Source organism: Oncorhynchus mykiss, chromosome 12 (genome assembly GCF_057628025.1).
Source record: "Oncorhynchus mykiss isolate SJ-2025 chromosome 12, ASM5762802v1, whole genome shotgun sequence".
Lineage (NCBI taxonomy): Eukaryota > Metazoa > Chordata > Actinopteri > Salmoniformes > Salmonidae > Oncorhynchus > Oncorhynchus mykiss.
In genome coordinates, this window is record NC_143033.1 from 43,561,479 (window position 1) to 43,586,941 (window position 25,463).

Below are 25,463 nucleotides of genomic sequence, written 5' to 3' on the forward strand. Positions count from 1 at the left end.
TGATGAAAGGCATTACAAAGTCAGGATTAGATACTGCAAACAGTATGTCTACATTGGTGTGGACAGGCAGCTGCACGACACCAATCTGAATGAAGCACAGACAAGACCCCGGGGCAATAACAAACACAAAAGGCTACATGCAGCAGCGGTTGCCCGCAGTAGAAAGGCATACAGTACAGCTCGATAATGTCTACCGTCGCAGCTATATTGACAGCAATGCCACATCTTTGGTTTGTGAACTGTTATGCCATTGTGGTCGCCAATTAAGTATCTAATTTCAGTAGTAGCAGTTATCATACTGTTTCGCAATTCCATACTGACTCAATCTTCACCTCTCCAATGTGATAGCTGGTATATGGGGTCTGTCTAGATGGCATACAGCTTTTGTCAAAGTGACGTCAAAAGTTGTTTATTTATTTTTTCACTCTTCCTAACCTTAACCTAATTCTTCTAACCTGATATGTTAATTATCCTAACCTGCTGTGTAAGATCTCCTAAACCTGTTATGAAAAGTACATTTTGACAAAAGCTGTATCCAATGTTCCCTCTAAGCTGTGCCTGTGTGCAGGCGCGTAGCTCCCCAAGGACTGCTGCCCAGAAGAAAAATCAGCCCACCCAGGGAAGCACGAGATCAGAAAGTTGAGTGAAGTTCAGAGTTTTCCCCGTTAGATAACACTATCAACATTTCCCTTTACTGTGGGAATTGTGATCGAATCAACGCAATATTAGTATCTTTCAATGCAACATACCAAAACAAAATGAACTATGCAAGACTTAGTATGCAAAACTAACTATGCAAGATATTTTGTTGTAGGCAGAGTGCATCAGAGTAGGATTCGATTGCACTGACAGGCACAACTCAGGCCCATACTCTACACAGACCCGTGTGCCGTAACCAATCAGAGCTGCAGTAGGTCTATATGCAAATAGACCATTGCCATATATGGACTTGTGCCATTCACTTTGAACTGGACTGTTTTACAGCATGAGTGGTCACGATTATTATGCGCTTGTGTTGAGATCAAAGCGAGAGCTGCTTGTGCATATTTGTTCATATTCTTTGCAAGTTATTGAGGTATTAGTCCAAATATAGCTAATTTGTAGTCAGCAATGTGGGAGTGATTGCTTCCTACAAAACATGTACATTTCTAGCCATCTTTGAAAAGAGGGTCAGGTAAAGAGCTTTTTTTATGTCTTAAAAGGGCAGTGTTGTATTTTGAGACAGTCTAGAATAAGCTAAGTAGTCAATAGGCAGAGGATAGTATAATTTGTCTGATTCTCTATAATAAGGGTAAGGAATAATAATGAATTTTATTTTGAAAAGTGGTTTCTTGCATCAAACTAAAGAAAATGTTCAGTCAACCCTTAGTCTGAAGAAAAGTGGATAAACATGTTAATGTCAAGCGCTGCATGTTTTTTTCAAAAGTCTCAGGGAATGTCGGCCTACATTGAACACCACACATTGGCTGCTACTGTAGGCTGAATGATAGAACCGCTATTTCCATGTTAAAATGTTATGAGATGCATTTTCTCCATTGTTTTTGAATGTAGGCCACATTGGTACTGTAGGCCTACATTCTGATGAAATAGCCACAGTAGCCTGATTGGCCACTGTTACAAGAGTAAATTAAAGTGGGCACAGCCTCAGTGTTCACACTAAACACACGCCGGAAATTGCACAGAAATTAAGGGCTTACAAAAACGGTAACTGTCATCCGTTACATCACCGGCAAACATATTGTAAAAACATTACAGATACTTTTAAAAAACGAGATGATCACTTCGAGAATTCCTTTTACTTTCAGAAAAGATGTTTGTGAAACAGCATCTTTGACACTTCTGTTTTCTCAATGACATTCAAATCAGCATTGAAAAAGGTGCAAGTTCATGTTTGCTCAACCTGAGTGAGTCTTGACTACAGGTCAGAGACCACTGTGATGACACACCAAATGTGTTTGATGGATTGTAGGAAAAGAGCAGGAATAGGCTTTTGTAGGCTACAGTCCACGCTATGCCTTCCAATGGTGTGACTGCTGTCGGCATCTAAAGATTATCCAACTTGAATAAACCCTTGGAGGTAAGGATGACAGCAGTGTTGTAGTCTACGGTGACAGGGATATCACTTATTGTTGTTATTTACATAGTGCATTGATGTGAATCACACTGCTGCTCTCACATTTAGCTATTTGCGCCTTACGGATTGTGGTTGTTGTGGATGGCTGTTCACAAATATAAATATGTATTTGATTTCAAGAAGTTTAAGCTGCTTATAAATCATTGTTTTTGAAAAAATGAGCTCTTGTAACAGCTGCACAGTGCGGATCCTAGCCTATGGAATAAAAGTGGGGTCTTTATTGCTCAATCTAATTCATGCTGATAAAAAAATAAAATCCATTGGCCTAATGGACACATGCTCAAACTCGCACAGTTTTGATAGACTTAAAGGGGCAATCTGTAGTTGCTACATACCTTTTTGGACTTGTAATTGATGTAATTGAATCATATTAGTATATGTAGTAGAAAGCAATGGGTTAGAAGTAGCCTACATAACTAACCCAGATTTTTGTTTTAACATCCATATATGGCCAGCTATGTAAACTTTAACATGGATTTATCCTGCAATTGATGTCGTTCAATGGGTAACATACACTTGTGTATTCTTCTAATGCCTCTTAACGGGTAAGTAATCTTAAAGTAACGGAATGTAATCAGATTACGTTACTGAGTTTGGGTAATCCAAAAGTTACGTTACTGATTCCAATTTTGAACAGGTAACTAGTAATTGTAATAAATTACATTTAGAAAGTGACCTACCCAATCCTGCTAATAAGTAACTACGCTAGCAACTAGTGAATAATTAAGCTAGCAACTAATGGGTGCATATAGAGCCAAATCCTAATTAAGGATTCAGCCCATAGTGAAGTAGCAGATTTGAATCCTGACCTGCAGTACCAGTCAAAAGTTTGGACACCTACTCAGTCAATGGTTTTTCTTTATTTTTACTATTTTCTACATTGTAGAATAATAGTGAAGACTTCAGAACTATGAAATAACACATACAGAATCATGTAGTAACCAAAAAAGTGTTAAACAAATTCTTCAAAGTAGCCAACCTTGACAGTCTCTCAACCAGCTTCATGAGGAATGCTTTTCCAACAGTCTTGAAGAAGTTCCCACATATGCTGAGCACTTGTTGGCTGCTTTTCCTTCACTCTGCGGTTCAACTCATCCCAAACCATCTCAATTGGTTTTAGGTGGTGTGATTTTGGAGGCCAGGTCATCTGTTGCAACACTCTATCACTCTCCTTCTTGGTTAAATAGCCCTTACACATCCTGGAGGGGTGTTTTCAGTCATTGTCCAGTAAAAAACAAATGGTTGTCCCACTAAGCGCAAATCAGATGGGATGGCGTATCACAGCAGAATGCTGTGGTAGCCATGTGATTAAGTGTGCCTTGAATTGTAAATAAATCACTGAAAGTGTCACCAGCAAATCACCCCCACACCTCCTTCTCTATGCTTCACAGTGGGAACTACACATGCGGAGATCATCCATTTACCTACTCTGCGTCTCACAAAGACACAGCGGTTGGAACCAAAATTCTCAAATTTGGACTCATCAAACGAAAGGATAGTTTCCCACCAGTCTAATGTCTATTGATCATGGATCTTGGCACAAGCAAGTCTCTCCTTCTACTTGGTGTCCTTTGGTAGTGGTTTCTTTGCAGCAGTCTGATCATGAAAGCCTGTGTCACATTGTCGAAATGGTCAGAGACAGGCACAGGAATACATAATAAGGGGTTTTAATACTCCACCCAAAAATACAACATGCCATGAAAAGGCACAGGGACAAAGCCCAAAACAAACACATATACAAAAACACAGGGATGTAACCCAAACAAAAGAGTGAGGTTAATTCTCTAATAAATACATGGGTCGAGACCCGCAATACACTACACGGGGTGAGACCCGTAATAACAAATGCACAACAATACACGGGACGAGACCCGTAATAACGAGTACACAATACACGCAGCACGAAAGCTGAAACAACACACCACAGCACAAGACCAATGAACATGGGAACAATAACCAACAAAACAATGGTGAACAGAGGGCACATATATACAATTACTCATCAGGGGGAATGGGAACCAGGTGTGCGTAATGAATCAGTTCAGTGGCGCCTAGAGGCCGGTGACGTAGACCTCCGGAGCTGGTGCACAGAATGAGCAGTAGTACCAGGGGAATCCGTGACAGCCTGATTCACGCAGTCTCCTCTGAACAGTTGATGTTGAGATGTGTCTGTTACTTGAACTCTGTGAAGCATTCATTTGGTCTGCAATTTCTGAGGCTGGTAACTCTAATGAACTTGTCCTCTGCAGCAGAGATAACTCTGGGTCTTTCCTGTGGCGATCTTCATGAGAGCTGTCACGCTGGTATGAAGAGATTTGGGAGACAGGCGCAGGAATGCGTAATAGGGTTCTTTATTCAGCCAAAATTACGGCGTGCCGTGTAAAGTCACGGGGATGAAGACCAAACAAACACATAACATAAAGGGTTGAAACACAGGGTTGAAACCCAAACAAAAGAGCGAGGAGTACCTTGAATAAATAACACACGCGCACGATGATTAACACACGGGACGAGACCCGTAATCATCTGCGCACTCCACAAGGGCATGAAAACCAAAACCCACAGCACAGGTACTCACACGCACCAACAGGCATTTTAAACATAATGGACAGCCCCATGGTGAACAAAGGGCACATATATACAAATACAATCAGTGGGAATAGAGGCCAGGTGTGCGCAATGAAAGTTCCAGAGGGATCCATGACAAGAGCCAGTTTCATCGTAGCGCTTGATAGTTTTTGCGACAGCACTTGAAGAAACTTTAAAAGTTCTTGACATTTTCCGTATTGACTGACCTTCATGTCTTCAAGTAATGATGGACTGTTGTTTCTCTTTGCTTATTTGAGCTGTTCTTGCCGTAATATGGACTTGGTCTTTTATCAAATATGGCTATTTCTGTGTACCACCCCTACCTTGTCACAACACAACTGATTGGCTCATCCGCATTAAGAAATGAACTTTTAACAAGGCACACCTGTTAATTGAAATGCATTCCAGGTGGCTCCCTCATGAATCTGGTTGAGAGAATGCCAAGAGTGTGCAAAGTTATAATCAAGTGAAAGGGTGGCTACGTCGAAGAATCTCAAATATAAAATATAATATATTTTGTGATTAAAACATTTTTGGTTACTATATGATTTCATATGTGTCATTTCATAGTTTTGATGTCTTCAGTATTATTCTACAATGTAGAAAATAGTACAAATAAAGAAAATCCCTCGAATGAGTAGGTATTTCCAAACTTTTGACCGGTAATTTATATAAACATTTATTTTACTTCTTTGACCAGCACTTTAACAAACAGGTAATAGTGAGCCAACGTGATATAATAGACACAAAGCCTCACAAAGCTTCATAGCTAGCCTAGATTTACAAGATAATGCCAACCCTTTTCTGTTGTTGACAGCTCTAGAGGGATCTAGGATTAGAGTGCCATTTTCACATTTCAAGAAAAGCCAATAATTCTGTGAAAAGAGGGTATTGAAGTTTTGATGGTTTTCTTGCTTCACTTCTCAATTTCCTCAATCAGCTGTATTCCCTACAGACAGCCCACCAGTGGAGCACATATCTAATATTTTCTGTTGGTCTAGTCTTGGTCAGGACTTGACAAATGGCACTGTCATTATCCTCAGTGTCATGTGTTCACTCTCCAAATAAAGGGCACTCCATCATTCATCCTGGAGAAAGAGGGACCTGTAATAAAATCACAACATTCTGTTTAATTTCAACTTTATATTTTATTATTAAAGAAAATACAGTATAGTGGATATAATAATCCTACTTCTGTCATAGTACTCAAAGGAAGGTATAAGCAAACCTACAAAACAAAGTGTAAAAAATATATATATATATATATTTCTACTCTGTTTTCAGAGTCCACAAGCCAGTGAAAGCATTTGCCCTTAAATAGTAATGCATGGTTTGAGCACTCTTAAACTAAAATATAAGTTTATTAATATTGCAACAGTGCACCATTGTCTAGTGTTGTCTTGTGTTTGGTAATGGAAAACAGAGCTGATCTCTATTCCCTAAACTATGGGGTAATGCTATAAAATGTTATACTTTGATCATATTTAAAAGGTCTGAAGAGAGAATCAATTTCACCTGACACATACCAATTAGGCCTTGTGCAAACAGCTTTTAGACAGGCATCTTCAGCTTTAAAATACTATTATCAACCCCTGGAATAAATGCCTGTTACTATTTCTCTATTTTTAAAATGGTTGTTTTTTTCATGTGCATATTCACTGTCCTAATAGAGCAAGTACTCACAAGGCTCAACCGAACTGGGATTCAGAACTGATGTGACAATAATCTGTCTTTTACACTACATGACCAAAAGTGTGTGTACACCAGCTCGTTGAACATCTCATTCCAAACTCATGGGAGGTGGTCCCCCTTTGCTGCTTAAACAGCCTCCAATTTTCTGAGAAGGCTTTCCACAAGAGCATTAGTAAGGTCGGGCACTAACGTTAGATGATTAGGCCTGGCTCGCAGTCTGTATTTCAATTCATCCCAAAGGTGTTTGATGGGGTTGAGGACAGGGCTCTGTGCAGACCAGTCAAGTTCTTCCACACCAATCTCAACAAACCATTTCTGCATGGACGTCGCTTTGTGCACAGGGGCATTGTCATGCTGGAACAGGAAAGGGCCTGTCCCCAAACTGTTGCCACAAAGTTGGAAGCACAGAATCGTCTATAACGTCATTGTATGCTGTAGCGTTAAGGTTTCCCTTCAGTGGAAGAGCCTAACCGGCATACATATGCAGCGCGTGAGTTTCATGTTTGGGGAAGATCATTTTCACCATAAAAATGCACCTTTATAGTAACGGCATTACATGCATAATCACATTTGTGGACACTTTTGAGAATGCTGTTTTCCTGCTAATGGAACATTTGCGCTTATGTGAGTGTGCATTGCTGTGCTTATAATGTGAAGAAATAGCCACGTAATTTATCAAAATGTTAAGCTAAACGTTCTCATATGTTACATCAGACAAACTGACTTGTTGGAAAGGTGGCATCCTATGACGGTGCCACGTTGAACTGTCACTGAGCTCTTCAGTAAGGCCATTCTACTGCCAATGTTTGTCTATGGAGATTGCATGCATGTGTGCTTGATTTTATACACCTGTCAGCAACGGGTGTGGTTGATATAGTCGAATCCACTAATTTTAAAGGGTGTCCACATACTTTTGTATATATCGTATACATTCTCAACCACTGAGATAGTATGTTAGAATGGACATAAGGATTAACCAGAAAATATTTTAGTTTGTTTTTGGCAAGAACAAAGCTCTGATTTCTTAGTGGTAGGTAAAGCAACAGAAACATTGAATCTGAGACCTGAGATGGTTGAACACTGAAAAATAGCTTTGCTGAATGTGCATTAATTCCAGGTTTTGAGTTTTCTTGAAATCTGAGTTTTTCTTGAAAGGCTCTTAATATAGTTATAGTGAATAAATCATTTATCAGCTGTCAATATCATACTGCAATCTAAGTGACCCTCTGAATCACAAAACTATAGTTTTGTTGTGATAGTCCCCACAATACAGAATAGATTTGAGTGGAATACCAGTCACGTTAAACTCAGATGAACGCAGATTAATCAATTCAACAAACAAAGTGATTGTTCTCTAAATAACAAATGCAGATTGTTGTGTGCAGTTGATTACCAACTTCACAAGTGGCAAAACACTATGAGTGTTGAAACTAATGGCAGGAGTGAGGTGAGACCTGGCAGAAGATCTTTCATTGCTGATCCACAAGAGACACACTCAGTGCAGCAGTGTTATGACAAGATAGGCCCTCTGGTACGACAACATACACCTTTTGCTTTATTATGTGAGTGTGCTTAAATTGGTCAAATTTTGGAAACGTTTTTTTTTGTTGTTGCATATCACAACTCACCTAGAGTCATTCTCAGAGAGTGGGGTGAGAGTCAGAGTCTGTCATTATCAACAGTAACCCTGTAGAAATTAGTGTTAGGTGTCTTGCTCAAGGCTGCATCAACAGATTATTCACCTCACGGATTCGACAACAGCGACCTTTTGATTACTGGCCCAACACTAACTGCCAGGCTACCATGTGTTCATATGTGTGTGTGCATGTGTGTAATGTGGATGTGTGCGTGTGTCAAGCACTCTGAACTGGAATACTTTCATTTAGCTTATGGCACTGTGCCTAAACATAGTATCCCACTCTTGTTAGCCTAATAATGCACATTGTGTCGACAATGACACAACATATTCACATGACCACCAAAATCGACAATTCAGACAAGCCAAACACAGAGGAGTTTAGAGAGGATCCCAGGTACGTTCAATAATTACAGTTCAAACTAATGCCCAAAACAAGCTCACAATGTCAGGGCTGCTAATTAGTAGCTCGGGACAGCAGATCATTAATTTAAATGTTTAGTTTACAACAGATTTGAAGGCTCTCGTTAGTGAACTCCTCTTTAATTGAACCTGATTGTGCTTTGTCATTACTTTTTGTAACTATGTTGTCATCCCGTCCCATGATCCTTTGGGGCTCAGAAGCTTTCCCTCATGTAGCCGGGAAATCCTTCTTCTGTCCTTGTTTCCTCTGTTCCTCGCAAAGCTTTTTGCAAGAGGAGGTCCCAGGGAGTGACCTTGGATCCTTTCCTCCAATGCCTTTTGAGAGGAGACGAGGTAACAAGAATGGAGGAAGCAAGGATTTGACAGCTAGTAACAGGTAGTGGCGAGATCATTTATATGTATCTCCTATCTGAGGGCGCCCAACAAAGTTGCTACCGTACATTGTAGCCAATGTAATGATGGTCATCAATCCACCTAGCAACTAGAGCCGGGCTATCATTTATCTCTTGGCTGGGGCCCTGGGAGCAGCCCGGGCTACTGACAATGATCTGCAATCACTAAATGTCCTCTGCTGCGATTTGGTGACCTATCCATATCTTAGAGCTGTAGTCCACAGATATATAATAAGCTAACTACTAGTATACAACATTTTATGCTTAAAGCTTTCTCCAAAGTTGTGTTCTGGTTATGACATGATTAATAATTTAAGGGACAGTCATTGTACTGGAGTGAAAACAATTGCTGTACAAGGCTGTATAGTGAAAGAGGATCTGAGGCTCTGGAGGATGTTATTTGTCTGACTGTGTCTTCTTTTTTTCTTGTAGCAAATGGAGATCTTTCTAATACATCCTGTTTCTAATGTTACCATATTTCCAGCTGTCAGTATCCATGTCCTTCAGATACATATCATTATGATGATACTGGTGTTGTTTTTTTACATTGGGTTTCACATATGTTGATGCTGTGAATCAATATCTCATAAAAAAAATAGTTATACTACCAACACCATGTACAGTACAAGGCATTTTCCGTTTTTATCAACCTAATATGTTTGCTTGCACCCTTACATGTTATGCTGCTGCTGTGCCAGGTTGATTCTGTATTTTATGTTCTATCTATTCAAGATGTCTCCAAATTGGATCTGCATTTGGCCATTAATAATGTTCAACAATTTAGATTTCCCAGTAGTGCTATTAACCCACTGAAGCGTGCTGGAGTCAATCAGTTTGGAAAGTTTAAACTGCATGGCACTCCGCAACCTGATAAAAAAGTGACACAAGGGAAATGAAAATGTGAGGACATAGAAATCGGTCTGAACATTTTGAGAAAATAGGTTTATACTGTCTATTAGAAAGCAAATGAACACAAATTGATGCCGCTGTCACTACTAGTCTGCGTTTCAATCCGGATAGAATGATAGTGTTGGAGTGAGAGTCAAATAGAATTACAGCGTGCAATTCCAGAGTAAACTACATTGAAGAATAATATGACTTCATCAGATACTAAAACCATGTAACATAATGAAATGTAAATGGCCAGTTTGACAGGTCTATTTACACTTCAGCGTTGTTTTTAGAGTTCTATTGCCATTGGGGTTCTATTTAGGTCATCTAAAGATTTAGGTGATTGCAGCACACAACCAATTTGAATAGTATTTGCTTGTAAATGCAAAGTATGATGTACTTTTTTTAAAACAATTGCTTCTATTATAGTAGCTGGCAACTCAAGATCACATACTGAATTGGCTAATGCTTAAGGGTGACCATTTAGGCTATTTAATTATGTTGAATCAATGAGTTGGCATGCCAAAAAACTGTACATTTAAATATCCTGGTTCACAGAATGTTAATTCTCAATATAAATTTCTCTCCATGCAGTTCTCCCATAGAGGAACAAAGTACATGAATATGTTATTATATTTCATTCAACGCACTAAACCATGATGGGAATCCCATGGTGCATTGCTCAATTGAAGTGAAATGTTCTCTCCTGCATAACTTACTGGGTTTTGCTGTTTAATGCATAACCTATTAATCAAACTAAATACTGTATGGTGTCTAATATAACCTATATGATTATTAGATGAAGGGAAGAATTAAGGATGATTTTTATATACTGTAAATAAGGCATCTGTCTGTTGAATGGTAATAAGGAAACTTGAGTGGAATTCTAGTACTTCTTCTATTGACTGTCCCTCCACTCGAGTGTCTGACACTTCGTTAGCCCGGGGTGTATGATGTCAATGTGGCCTCACCATTAGAGGCCAAGGCAAAAGCCCAGTCCACACAGTAACAGTCATTAATGAGAATGTTGCTCGTTGCAGAAAACCGTCCGTCTGGTCTCTGCAAACACACTTGAAGCACAGACATCACTCCCCAACATTTTATCAACTCGTTATTCCCTGGTATTTATCGCCTTTCAATGACCTTCCAGAACGGATGATTTTGTGGGCCGCTTAATCAACCGTGTTTGTCCGGTTGGGCTTCTATGGTGGTGGGTAAACTCTGTATATGTCTCATCCCAGATTCCTAAATGAAGAATTGAGGCCACATCATAAGTAACACTTATCATCGAGGCACACATGAAGGTATGCTCGAGTGCACCACCATATTTTTGATGGCGGACGAAATTGATAGGCCCAGAAAAAACCTGCTGGATGTCCGCTCCAGTTAAATGGATTTATGGTGTAAGAGCTCATACTATAATCATTAGGGAAGGATGGCGAGGCAGAAATACTGGATGGCTTACAGACATGACGGTCTTCACTGCAGCAGTCGAAACAATCCCAAAATGACAGTTTTTTGGAAACGAGTGGGTGTGAGCTGAAGGAAGTGGAGGGATAAAAAGGAGGAAACATATTTTTGTGTCGTTCCATTGGAATTCAATCACTTTTTTGACCGCACCCCTTTTGATTTGAACAAAACTTTCCATATTTGACCATGGTAGAAGTGGTCAGAAAATGACCTGAATGCCACAACATTCAGAAGATAGAGGTGCTCAAGGTTGACTAATTTTGCATACCCCACCACACCATGAGACATCCAAGTGTTCATCATTGGAAAAGATTAACAGTTGAGTGTGATGCCATTTTAAAAGCTTACAAACAGGGTTGTCAAACTATTTTATAAACTATTTACACTTTAATGTAGTTATGCATGCATTCATAAAGCCTTTATAACATCTATATAACACATAACATTTGTCATGATATATTGTAAGTAGTTTAAAATAATTATAAGTCACGGCATGAGATGTTATAAAACCGGTTATATTGGGTGTTAAAAATGACTTTTCATCCTGTTGTCATATGCTCTGTAAACTGTTAATAACAACTACTATTGCACAGTCTACATGATAACTTATGTCATATGTTATTACATGCTGCATAGGAGTCTACATACTAGATGTTATAACATGGCGTTTTGTAATTTACCTTTATGTCACACTGTTACATAGAATGGAATGATGGGCGTCATAACCATGTCAAATGCCCTAATATAGTTTGCACAGTCACCTTAAGTAAAGTGACTTGAGGTGTTATAAAGCAGTTTTGAATGTGCTGATACCACACGAGGATGCGTTGAGAGTATCACAAAACTTTACTACTCAAATGATCTCCAAGAAACATGGGCAAATGTTGAAACAAAATGGACAACAAAATCAACGTTGCTGGGGCACAACAGGATTTGTGACAGCTGTGAAAAAAGATGTGCAGGCTTCAGTAACAATGACAGCTATATTATTAATTCAATTGTGATAAAATGAGGTAGATAAAATGAGGTAGTTGATGTTGCCAATGCAACATTTTGTTGGCCCACTGATGGCTAGCTAGCTATCTAGCTGGCAACTGCTAGTGCTAGCTATCTACCTAGCAGTGTGCTAGCGCTAGTTACATTATACAGTTGAAGTCGGAAGTTTACATACACTTAGTCATTAAAACTCGTTTTTCAACCAGATTGCAGAGGTCTTGCAAAAAGAATGATCAACACTGCAAATATTGACTCTTTGCATCAACTTCATGTAATTGTCAATAAAAGCCTTTGACACTTATGAAATGCTTGTTATTATACTTCCGTATTCCATAGTAACATCTGACAAACATATCTAAAGACACTGAAGCAACAAACTTTTTGGAAATTAAAATTTGTGTAATTCTCAAAACTTTTGGCCACGACTGTATATACAAAGTATGAGAACACCCCTTCAAATGACTGGATTCGACTATCTCAGCCATACCCATTGCTGACAGATGTATAAAATCGAGCATACAGCCACACAATTTCCATAGACAAACATTGGCACTAGAATGCCCTTACTGTAGAGCTCATTGACTTTCAACGTGGCACCGTAATACAATGCCACCTTTCCAACAAGTCATTTTGTGAAATGTCTGCCCTGCTAGAGCTGTCCCGGTCAACTGTAAGTGCTTTCATTGCGAAGTGGAAACATCTAGGAGCAAAAACGGCACAGGCGTGAAGTGGTAGGCCACACAAGCTGACAGAACGGGACCGCCGAGTGCTGAAGCAGGTAGTGCTTAAAAATTGTCCTCGGTTGCAACACTCACTACCGAGTTTAAAACTACCTATTGAAGCAACATCAGCACAAGAACTGTTCGTCAGGGAGCTTCATGGAATGTGTTTCCATGGCCAAGCTGGAGTGGTGTAAAGCTCGCCGCCATTGAACTCAGGAGTAGTGGAAATTCGTTCTCTGGTGTGATGAATCACCTTTCACCATCTGGCAGTCTGACGTACAAATCTGGGATTGGCGGATAGCAGGAGATTGCTGCCATAGTGCCAACTGTAAAGTTTAGTGGAAGAGGAATAATGGTTTTTAGTTCCAGTGAAGGGAAATCTTGACGCTACAGCATACAATGACATTCTAGACGATCCAGTGCCTTCAGTAACTTTTCTGTTTCTGCGCTTTCCTGTTTCAGCATGATAATACCCTCATGCACAAAGCGAGGTCCATACATAAATGGTTTGTCGAGATTGGTGTGAGCAACAGCATATATTGTTTGCCTGGAACTGAGGATTTGTGTAGTTTCATTAGATAAGAAATGGATTCATTTACATGTCATATAGCCAACACATTCGAGTTTGGGATTCAATCTGATCGCACAATGTTGACAATGCACTCTTTAAAGGGATAGTTGGAGATTTTGGCAATGAAGCCCTTTATTTACTCCCCCAGAGTCAGATGATATTATTTGTATGTCTCTGTGTCCAGCAGAGGTTGGAAAGTGAAATTATTGTTTCATTCTGAACACAACCACACGTTTGTTTTGTTCCATTCCACTGTTCTGACCAGCAAAATAAAGTCCTGAACCTGTTCCAACCAGAAAAAGTAACCAGAACCAGAAAAGGTTTGTTGTTCCTTTTCACCTGTTTTTTTACATTTAGCTCATTATATTACGATAGAGTAGGCAAGCTAGTTGTTTACATGCGTGATGGAAAGACAAGTGTAACCAAAGGCGCAAAAGATGCGGTTGGGGAGAGAACAAGAGAGGGTTGAGGAGAATGCTTAAAGCGCTGGGCATCTTGTTATGATGTGCATTTTCTAAATTAGCTCCACAGAATTATTCCTAGGAGGAGCAGGTTCTATGGAGGAACATTGAATGTCCTTTGAGCTAGAGAAACCTGATAACTAAGCCTATAGTATCATTAACGGGCATTGAAAAATGTTATCCATTCTTCTCTAGCTAATTAAAAATCTCTCTCTCGATCTTCTGAATCACAGTTGTAATGTCAGTACAGTAACCTACAGTATGGCACACACACTGGCAAAGATTTTCAGCTTGCAGGCAGACACTGGAATACGTTTCTGAGTGACAGAGTGAGGGCTTTACATGAGCGCTTTGTTGCATTTTTTTGCCTGGAATGTAAAATAACGTTATTAACCGGTTCCCATGCTTTTAAAATAATGGTTCTGTTTTCCGGATCAGTATGGATCACTTTCGTTCCAGGTTTTGTGTTCTTTTTCGGTCTTTGGTTCTGTTCCCTGAACCGCTTCCAACCCCTGGTGTCCAATATGAAGGATGTCAACATTAATAACTAGCATTAGAGCAATGACTGGAAGTCTACAGAAAGAGCATTATTATTATGGTTATTATTTTTAGTAGTTACAGTTACAGTCTTGTCTCATCGCTGCAACTCCCCTACAGACTCGGGAGAAGAGAAGGTTGAGAGCCATGCGTCCTCCGAAACACGACCCTGCCAAGCTGACGTCAACAATTATCCATGAAACGTCCATAGATATACTTGCCACGATTATTAATAATATTATGGTTATTCTGATTTGAAGACACACTATGGAAGTTTAGATGCTAATTGTTTATGTCAAATGTGTACTTGATTGTTGGCTATATGGCATATATATGAAAAAAAATCTTATTTCATAAAACGACAAACATTTTCAGTTTCATGCAAGCATTATATGCTTTTGCTCCTGAGTGTGGGGAGGTGTATCCCTTTACATTTCATGTTACATAATATACGCCATACAGTCAGCATTCATAAACAGTATATGGAGGTTTAAGGAAGTTTAGTCATGTTTACATCAAACTTTGACTTGAATGTTGGCTGTATGAAAAATATGTGGGAAGGTGTGCCCCTTTCTGTCCAATGACCACATTGCTGGACATTTTTTATGCAAGTCAAAATTTGGTCACACTTCAGAATAAGGAACACATTTTAAGGTACTATGTCCTTATTAGTCCCATATTGAGACAGCTTACTAAGAGTCTGTTTCTTGTGTAACTTGAATGAATTAACAATGACTATGTATTTTATGTGGCTAACAATTAAGTTATTAATGATTGACCAGTAATATGACTTACAGTATAATGTTTTTATAAGAAAATAGTTAATTAAGGCCTAATACATGACTAATAACAGAATAAACACCTTATTAGCTACTTATATACACACTACTAAGTAGTGGCTAATATGTGTACCTTAAAATAGTGTTACTGTGTTTTCTTGTCAAGTTGCTGGTATTATAATGTGTCCTTAAAAAAAAGAGAATTTGAATGGTAAAGTTACGTGATTCTCACAACTCATCCTGTGGTATAAACACATTCATTAATGTAATTTTACTTAAGGTGTCAATACACACTCTGAGGGCATATGACATGGTTATGACACCCATCATTTCATTCAATGTATTAATGTGACACAGAGGTTAGTAAACTACATAACACCCTGTTATAACATCTGTATGTAGACTGTATGTAGACTGCATGTACTAACATGTGACATAAGTTGTCATGCAGGCTATATGAAAGCAGTTGTTATTCATAAAACAACAAATATTTTCAGTTTCATGCAAGCATTGAAACTAGGGGGCACTATTTTCATTTTTGGAAAAATAACGTTCCCAAAGTAAATGGGCTATTTTTCAGGACCAGATAATAGAATATGCATATAATTGACAGCTTAGGATAGAAAACACTCTAAAGTTTCCAAAACTGTAAAAATATTGTCTGTGAGTATAACAGAACTGATATTGCAGGTTAAAGCCTGAGAAAAATCCAATCAGGAAGTGACTCTTATTTAGAAACCTCTGCGTTCCTATGCGTCCCTATTGAGCAGTGAAAGGGATATCAACCAGATTCCTTTTTCTATGGCTTCCCTAATGTGTCTAGTGTCACAAGGCATAGTTTCAGGCTTTTATTTTGAAAAATTAGCGTGAGCGACAACATTGCGTCAGTGGTCAGCTGGTGGCTCTCAGAGTGATTTGTGCGTAATTAGTGTCAGTTGATGACAATTCTCTCGGATCCGGGATGGGTAGTTCCAAGAGGTTGTTTAACAGTTGACATTGGAGCATATGACAACAGGATGAACAGTCATTTTTAACCTGTTGCGACGAGCAATCCCGTATCCGGGAGAGTAATTATAGCCTCAAGCTCATTAGCATAACGCAACGTTAACTATTCATGAAAATCGCAAATGAAATGAAATAAATATATTGGCTCACAAGCTTAGCCTTTTGTTAACAACACTGTCATCTCAGATTTTCAAAAAATGCTTTTCAACCATAGCTACACAAGCATTTGTGTAAGAGTATTGATAGCTAGCATAGCATTAAGCCTAGCATTCAGCAGGCAACATTTTCACAAAAACAAGAAAAGCATTCAAATAAAATCATTTACCTTTGAAGAACTTCGGATGCTTTCAATGAGGAGACTCTCAGTTAGAAAGCAAATGTTCAGTTTTTCCAAAAATATTATTTGTGTAGGAGAAATCGCTCCGTTTTGTTCATCACGTTTGGCTAAGAAAAATTAAAATCAAAATCAAAATCAAAATTAATTCCATAATATCGACAGAAACATGGCAAACGTTGTTTAGAATCAATCCTCAAGGTGTTTTTCACATATCTATTCGATGATAAATCACTCGTGGCAGTTTGGTTTCTCCTCTGTTCAAAATGGAAAAATGCACGCACCTGGAGATTACGCAATAGTTTCGACGGAGGACACCGAGCGGACACCTGGTAAATGTAGTCTCTTATGGTCAATTTTCCAATGATATGCCTACAAATACGTCACAATGCTGCAAAAACCTTGGGGAAACGACAGAAAGTGTAGGCTCATTCCTTGCGCATTCACAGCCATATAAGGAGACATTGGAACACAGCAACACAGCGCATTCAAAATCTGGCTCACTTCCTGTATGAAATTCATCTTGGTTTCGCCTGTAGCATTAGTTCTGTGGCACTCACAGACAATATCTTTGCAGTTTTGGAAACGTCAGAGTGTTTTCTTTCCAAAGCTGTCAATTATATGCATAGTCGAGCATCTTTTGCGTGACAAAATATCTTGTTTAAAACAGGAACGTTTTTCATCCAAAAATGAAATTCTGCCCCCAGAGGTTCAAGAGGTTAATAGTCGTTATAACCGGTTTTATAACATGTTATGTCATGACTGATAACTATTGAAACCTATCCGATGTTATGTGTTTAACTGTTTAGCTGTTTAACATCAATTATCTAAGACGCGTAAACTGATATTTTATGTTGTGCCCGCCATCGGTTGAGACACAACATGCGTTGGAATACAGGGTTGGTGTCATTTTGGAGCTGATAAATTTACTAAAATGGGAATAAAATTGACATTTCAACTTTTAAATGGTACCACAAAGATGGTTGGAGGTCCACACATCGGAGAATTTTGACTTGAATGGGAATATTTTTTATTATGTCAGCCTTCCGTAGGAAACGTGTTGCAATCATATAGTAAATATAGATAATAGAATAGACATTCCCATTTAAGTTGACATTCAACGTGGGTGGACCTATGGCCATCTTTGTGGTAGTAATTGGAAGTTACAATTTCAATTAAATTATAATGTAAGTGGTGAACCAACTAAATTGCAGAGATCTGAAGGGATAGGTCCATTCTATGAATCTCTATGATTGAAATGACAACCACCCTGTATTCAAGACCATGCTGTGTCTCACACGATAGCAGGCACTACACAAACACCCCAGATCATGCAAATTAGGGTCTGAGCTACAACATATGTGAAAATGAAAAATAAATCGGAGTTTACACGTTTTAAGATAATTGACATTAAAGGTTCTAAAATTACAATTTTTATTAAAAAAACATATATATTAACACATGTAAAGTGTTGGTTTCATGAGCTGAAATTAAAGAGCCCAGACATTTTCCATATGCACAAAAAGCTTATTTCTTTCAAAAAATATATATTTTCCTGTTAGCGAGCATTTCTCCATTACCAAGATAATCCATCCACCTGACACGTGTGGCATATCAAGAAGCTGATTAAACAGCATGACCATTACACAGGTGCACCTTGTGCTGGGGACAATAAAAGGCCACTCTAAAATGTGCATTTTTGCCACACAACACAATGACAGAGATGTTTCAAGTTGAATTGGCATGCTGACTGCAGGAATGTCCACCAAAGCTGTTGCCAGAGAATTTATAAATAAAGTAATAATAATAATAATAATAAAGCCCTTTTGTGGGGAAAAACTCATTCTGATTGGCTGGGCCTGACTCCCCTGTGGGTGGGCCTTCCTCCCAAGTGGGTGGCCCTGTGCCCTCCCAAGCTCACCCATGGCTGCCCCCCTGCCCTGTCATGTGAAATCCATAGATTATGGTCTAAAGAATGTATTTCAATTGACTGATTTCCTTATATTAAATTATATAAATGTATATCATTTATAAAACTTATATACATTTCCTTATATGAACTAACTCATTAAAATCATTGAATGTTGCATGTTGTGTTTGTATTTTAGTTCTGTATAGTTTTACAAACTTTTTTGTAAACTTTTAAATTATATCAAACTCAAACGTTAATCTTTGCGGATGATGAAGGCGTGGTGTCACGAACGTCGTAGTGAGGAGACCAAAGAGCAGCGTGATGTGAATCCATTCTTTTAATGTAAGACGAAAATAACACAAAGTACACCAAACAAACAAAACAGAATATCAACACGACCGTGACCGCTATAAACACTGAGTGCAAACATGCAACATCACATAGACAATAACCCACGAAATACCCCAAAAAGATGGCTGCCTAAATATGGTTCCCAATCAGAGACAACGATAAACAGCTGCCTCTAATTGAGAACCAATCTAGGCAACCACAGACATACATAAACACCTAGATGGTAAACAACCCCATAAACCTACAAAACTCCTAGACAGTACAAAAACACATACATCACCCATGTCACACCCTGACCTAACCAAAATATATAAAGAAAACAAAGAATACTCAGGTCAGGGCCTGACACGTGGATGTCTCATGGTATCATGGGGTATGCAAAATGGGAGAACTTTAAGCACCTCTATCTCCGGAATGTTTGGGGAATTAGGTTTAAAAAAAGTCACTTTCTGACCACTTCTACCGTTGGGAAATATGTATAGAAAGTGTTGTTCAAATTAAAAGATCTGCGGTCAAAAAGTGATTGAAATCAAATGGAATGACCCTTTTGATTGTGAATGCAGTCATTGCCAAGCGACGTCAGAGTGTCTGAGATCATTGAGAGCTGTTTAATCTTGAAGTTGTCATTGGTTCCAATCCCCTTGACTACACTACTGCTGCACATTAGCACTCATGGTTAATTAGATGCTTCTTTAGAGAATGTCCTGTGAAAAAAATGTACTCACTTGCTGTGTTTCTAATTCTTAAAGAGGACTTTTGTCTGTATTGCTGCAGAATCCTTATTTTGCCTTCTTACTGTAGTTTATCAGAAACACAATTTGTGTAGGCAATGTACTATTTGAACTATACTGGAGTCACAAGATCTGATTTGTAAAAAATGTTAATGTTAAATGCACATATAATACTTCCAACCTTGGGTCATTCATTGTGTTTCAAACATTCTGTACACTCTTCACATTTCCATGTTTTACTCTGTTAAACACCCATGTAATCCTCTCTTGGAATGTTGATTGAATGGGGTGAACACAGAGAGCACAGTGAAACTGACAGTTTTTGCTGTCAGCTGTTGACACCCACCATTGTACTGCAAAGCAAAAGCCTTGACACGGGGTTACAAGCGGCTCTGACAGCTACCATATATTCGCTCTCATTAATTGTGATATTACAGTAAGATGCAGTGAGAATGTGTACACATCCAACACTGCTGAACTTGCTCTTGAATAAATGAATACCCAATAAATAATTGATCGTAATTTCATGCCTTGTTTTTTGAAGGAAGAGCAGTTTGCACTGAGTATACAAAACATTAAGAATACCTGGTCTTTCCAGGTGAATCTAGGTGAATCCATCTATGATCCCTTATTGATGTCACTTGTTAAATCCTCTTCAATCATTGTAGATGAATGGGATATTTTTAAGCCTTGAGACATGGATTGTTTATGTGTGCCATTCAGAAGGTGAATGTGCAAGACAAAAGACTTTAGTGCCTTTGAACGGGGTATGGTAGTAGGTGCCAGGCGCACCAGTTTGTGTCAAGAACTGCAACGCTGCTGGGGTTTTCATGCTCAACAGTTTCCTGCGTGTATCAAGAAAGGTCCACCACCCAAAGGACATCCAGCCAACATGACACAACTGTGGGAAGCATTGGAGTCAACATGGGCCAGCTTCCCTGTGGAATGCCTTCGACTCCTTGTAGGGTCCATTCCCCAATTAATATGTAGGAGTAAAACGTCAAATTTCGATGTTGCTCCAAATGTAAAATGTGAAAATGTTTTTGACACCCTGGGTTACTTCTCCCCCCTGCTCAGCGTCATCCTTTATTAATTCCGAATGCCTTAGTTAAGAGTTAAGGTTTGGGATAGGGTATCACTACCACTGGGATCGAACACGCGACCCCCGGGAGGACTATGCTGAGCAGGAAGAGTAACCCTACGACCCTCGGAAGGATGATGCTGAGCAGGGGGAGCAACCCATGGTGTCAAAAACACTTCGGAATGTGACATTTGGATCAACTTGAAAATTGTCCATTTGGAGAAATGTGGATAAACATCAGAATCTGAAGTGAAATTGATAAAACTGAGATCTTCTTGGCTTACTTACATGCATTCAAAAGAAGACCTATCAAATAGCTTTTAATTAATAATCATATCAATGGATATAATCATTGAATTAATGGCTGCAGCAACGGTCACTGTTGCTGCATAACAAATTAGGCCTAATTAGACAAAACAATCAATGATGTTGTTCAAACAACCAAGTCGTTCGTACGAGATATTATTCCAAGAGTCAAAGCAATTTTTTGGTTGTTTTCTCAGATCTACAGTATAGCTGATCGCTTTGGGTATGCGCAAACTCAACATTTAATTTCATGTTTAAAGTGGTCACGTAGTGATGTAGCTGATTTGAAAATGAATTGTGACGTTATTTAGATTAACAATAAATGTGACGTCTCTCAGTCAAAAAATTGAACGACTTGAGTGGCTATACATTAGTATTTCAATAACAAGAAGAGGAAATGTTGTATTCTGATTAAACTAATCGTGGTTCTGACTGAAGGCCTGTATAGTCAGTAGCTCACCAGGACCAATGTTGGAGATCTCTGCTCTGTTCATATTCAATTCAATAAACACTTACTGCCAGTTTCATTAACTGCAACATGGAACAAACTTTTACAGCAAGGGTAGTAGTAACTAGTTTAAGAGAAACGGGAGGATGGTACTGTTGTCTCTGCCCATCTAGGCGAACTTCTTTAACGTCATGAAATAAACTTGAAGATTGATTACAACAAAGACGACTTAGTAACTGCATGCCAACAGAGTGGCAGTTGACTAATGAATCTTGTGGGAATTGCTGATGGTCTACAATCTACAGATCATAATGGGAATCCATAGTCGGTTATGTATCCTGTCAGATAAATAAATGCATAACCAATTTTTCAGAACAAATATGATATGATGAGAGATTGCAAAATGAGCGAAGAGTCACTGCACTAAAACAATCCTATAAGGCTGTATTTCTGGACAGAGCAAAGGTTGTTGGCCTTTAGTCAATAGATATAACTTTTGTTATACTGCTGACATTTTTTATTTAGCTTTTCCTTAGGTAACACTTCAATCCCATACATGAACCTTTAGCCTTAGATTTGCATTGCAAGTTTGTACAGAAGTACAGTTCCCCAATAGTTTTGATATCTGTCTGCGAATACTGTCAGATACACCACTGTAGCTGTATTCCCATCCTTCCCTTTCTTGCTCTCCTTTGTCCCTGTTTAGTATGCAGTGGAAGTGGAAATGGAATTATGAGCGTTATGATATTCCTCCACTGAAGTTCATTGAAGGTTAGGCACGGAGGTTATGATCAAATAATCTGTCCTGAATTTAAATCACGTTGTTTGTTTGTTAGGCTACTCTCTTTTTCAAATACATGGTTAGACTGGGCTTTTCCACAGGGCCTGGCAACCGGAGAATACGAAGGACATACAAATCGGACTTGGCTTAGGTTCCCAGTGTAAATAGGAATTTTGCACAGGTGCTGACATTTAAGGCAATGTACCATGGTAATTGTGACAGAATTCGTTTGTAAAATGCTAAGCATATGTTTTCTTTCCATAGAATGCATGAATCACTTCTAATTAAGCCTCATGTATGTAATTTGGTGTTAAGTGGGAATAAAATGAATTTATGAGCAAACATTTACCACCAATCAATGGACACATGTGCAAGTATAGTTAAAATATAGGTTATAACTCACTGAAAATGACAATCTGCGACTGGTATATCTATTTCTAAATTATACATACTCATTGATTCTTGAAGCATGTTACTTATGAATACCGCATGAGCTTAGTTCAACTGCTGTACCCCATCAGATCCCAAAACATAATCTTGTTTTATTCAATTGTTGGTCCAGGCCTTGTCTGGTCTAACAGTGGAGTGCTGCATCAGATGACCTAGCCTCCACGATCACCTGAACTCAACCCAATTGAGATGGTTTGGGATGAGTTGGACTGCAGAGTGAAGAAAAAGTAGCCAACAAGTGATTAGCATTTGTGTGAACTCCAAGACTGTTGGAAAAACATTCCAGGTGAAGCTGGTTAAGAGAATGCCAAGAGTGTGCAAAGCTGTCAAGGCAAAAGGTGGCTACTTTGAAGAATCTCAAATATAAAATATATTTTGATTTGTTTAACACTTTTTTGGTTAGTACATGATTCCATATGTGTTATATCATAGTTTTGATGTGTTCACTATTATTCTACAATATAGATAATAGTACAAATAAAGAAAAACGCTTGAATGAGTAGGTGTGTCCAAACTTTTGACTGGTACTATATCCTATGTAACTATATCGTTCTTACATTACACTTGATTCTGTATAGCCTTTGAATCAGGTCATAACATAGAAATAAACTAATTTAAAATGACTGGTAGTTAACGATAGGATGTGCCTGGTTACAATTGTTTTCACCAGGTCCTAGTCTATTTATCAACCCTGTTAGGACATGTGCATTCAATGGTAGTGGCACCTTGTACATTAGTTACATGTAACAAGGTCATATTTTGATTTGATTTATTAACATGGTAATTCACAGGTGACTTTCAAACGTGTAATTACAAAACACTAGTTACACAGTGGAACAAGAAAATGTGTAATAACATCAGTAGTTACACAGGTGGAATAACCTTCAGTAAGTGAATGTGCAATTACACAGTCCTTGTTCCAAAGTCTATTGTGGATGTATAGCCTCACTGAGAGCTATCCTCTCTATGTGGTCAGTTCTTTTATCAAGGTCCTGGTGCCTTGATTCAAATACTCAAGGGCAGAGTATTGGTCTGAAACAAAAGCATGCGCATCATGTGGGGCCCCTGCAACAGTGTTGAAGAACATTATATTGTATAATAGTGCACAAGGTCTAACTTTATCAAAAAAGTCATACAAAAGCCACATCCTCACACAATATTATCAGTCAGACATATCAGTCAATAGTGCTTTACAATAGAATGGACACCATTGAACACTGTAAAAAATATTTTGGATTGCTTAACACTCATCCTCTTCTCTCTCTGTTTCTCTCTTTATCTCACAGATGTACTGTGGACAGCAAGGTATCGCGGGTGGCTTGGCTCAATCGCACCACCATTCTTTATGCGGGCACTGACAAGTGGTCTCTGGACCCTCGCGTTGTCCGAATGGACAACACACCCGTGACAGAGTACAGCATAAAGATCCAGAACGTGAATGTACACGACGAGGGGCCCTACGTGTGCTCCATCCTCATGAGCAACAAACCCAAATCGTCCAAAGTGCATCTCATTGTTCAAGGTACTGCACTTTTTCTTCAGTCAGATTCAGCCCATTTTCCATAGTTCTCTTGGGGTTTGCGATTAGAGTTTAGTCAAGTTGTCATCTAGACTTACAGGGCTGATTGATATCACTGTCTTTGCATGGTAGTCTGACTTTAGTGGTGAATTTACAGATGCACTATTTCAAACTCGTGGCTGTGATCGTTTTGACTTAACCGGCGGGGAAGTATGATAGGTAAAGAGAAGAAAAACCTTTGCCAGGGTGATGTAATTAACTGGAACTCGCCAAACGTGACTCCCTTAGATTAATTGGGATTGAATCTAGGTTTCATTTCAGATCGTTGATAGATATTGATTTGCGGGCACAGCCAGTTGGATAACCGTGCCCCAGTTTCAGAGCAAGGACTTGCTAAATCATCTGTCGATACCTGGACTTTTGTTATAATTTACAGTGAAATCAATTTCCCTCACGCTCAGTTTCCAAAAACAATTAGCACCACAGCCCTTTGTTTTGGGGTACAGATCATGTAGACACACTCATTTAACATTGAATTAAAACTGAACAAGATGAACTAACGATGAGAGGATCTTGCATTTAGAAAGGGACCAACGCTACAACAGACAATAGTATGCAATCAAAAACTGATAACTGCTGGACTAGACATAATTTGGCAATAGCTATTTCTTACTCAAGAGTCACCAAAGATTGTATATTGTCCTGTTTGGAAATGCAGCATTTTGCTAAGAAGACAATGTATTATCTGTTATTCATTAACCTTTTGAATTTAGCCCTGACACTAATTACAGGAGACATTTCTAAAATAATAGCCAGTGCATGTTTTTTTGAAAATATTAGATGTTCCCTAATTAGCAGTGGTATGCAGATTAAAACAATTGTTCAGTCTGTAAACCCAGAACAAATTAGTGTACTTAAATTGTTTTTTCCAACTGTAATTAACAGATCATTGATGAGAATGTCAGCTACACCGTATGATTACTCTTCATAATATATAATTAATATATTATTGTTGTTTGTTATTGAAGCTTGATTTACAGACTTAAATGCTACCTTATTATATTTTTACGCTTCACTATCAGATTGTAAAGGTGCTTGTTTTAAGATAAAGAAAACGGAGTGGCTGCGGATCCGAACTTTTCTCTGACCTTTTTTTCTGAGCGCTGAAGGTCCCAAACCTTCTGCACATGTCCGGATCACTTACTGCGCATGACCAGAGAGAATTTCCAATGCCTCGCAAAGCAGGACACCT

General features: G+C 38.7%; 1 protein-coding gene across 2 annotated transcripts in view; it reads left to right on the top strand.

Annotated features, from left to right (window-relative positions):
* Positions 1–25,463, top strand: part of LOC110537630 (opioid-binding protein/cell adhesion molecule) — a 406,128-nt gene that overhangs the window by 257,599 nt on the left and 123,066 nt on the right. For both annotated transcript variants that reach the window (XM_021623816.3, XM_021623815.3), the window contains one exon: positions 23,979–24,214. In XM_021623816.3, coding sequence (XP_021479491.2) covers positions 23,979–24,214 — 236 coding nt within the window. The remainder of the gene's footprint in view (positions 1–23,978; positions 24,215–25,463) is intronic.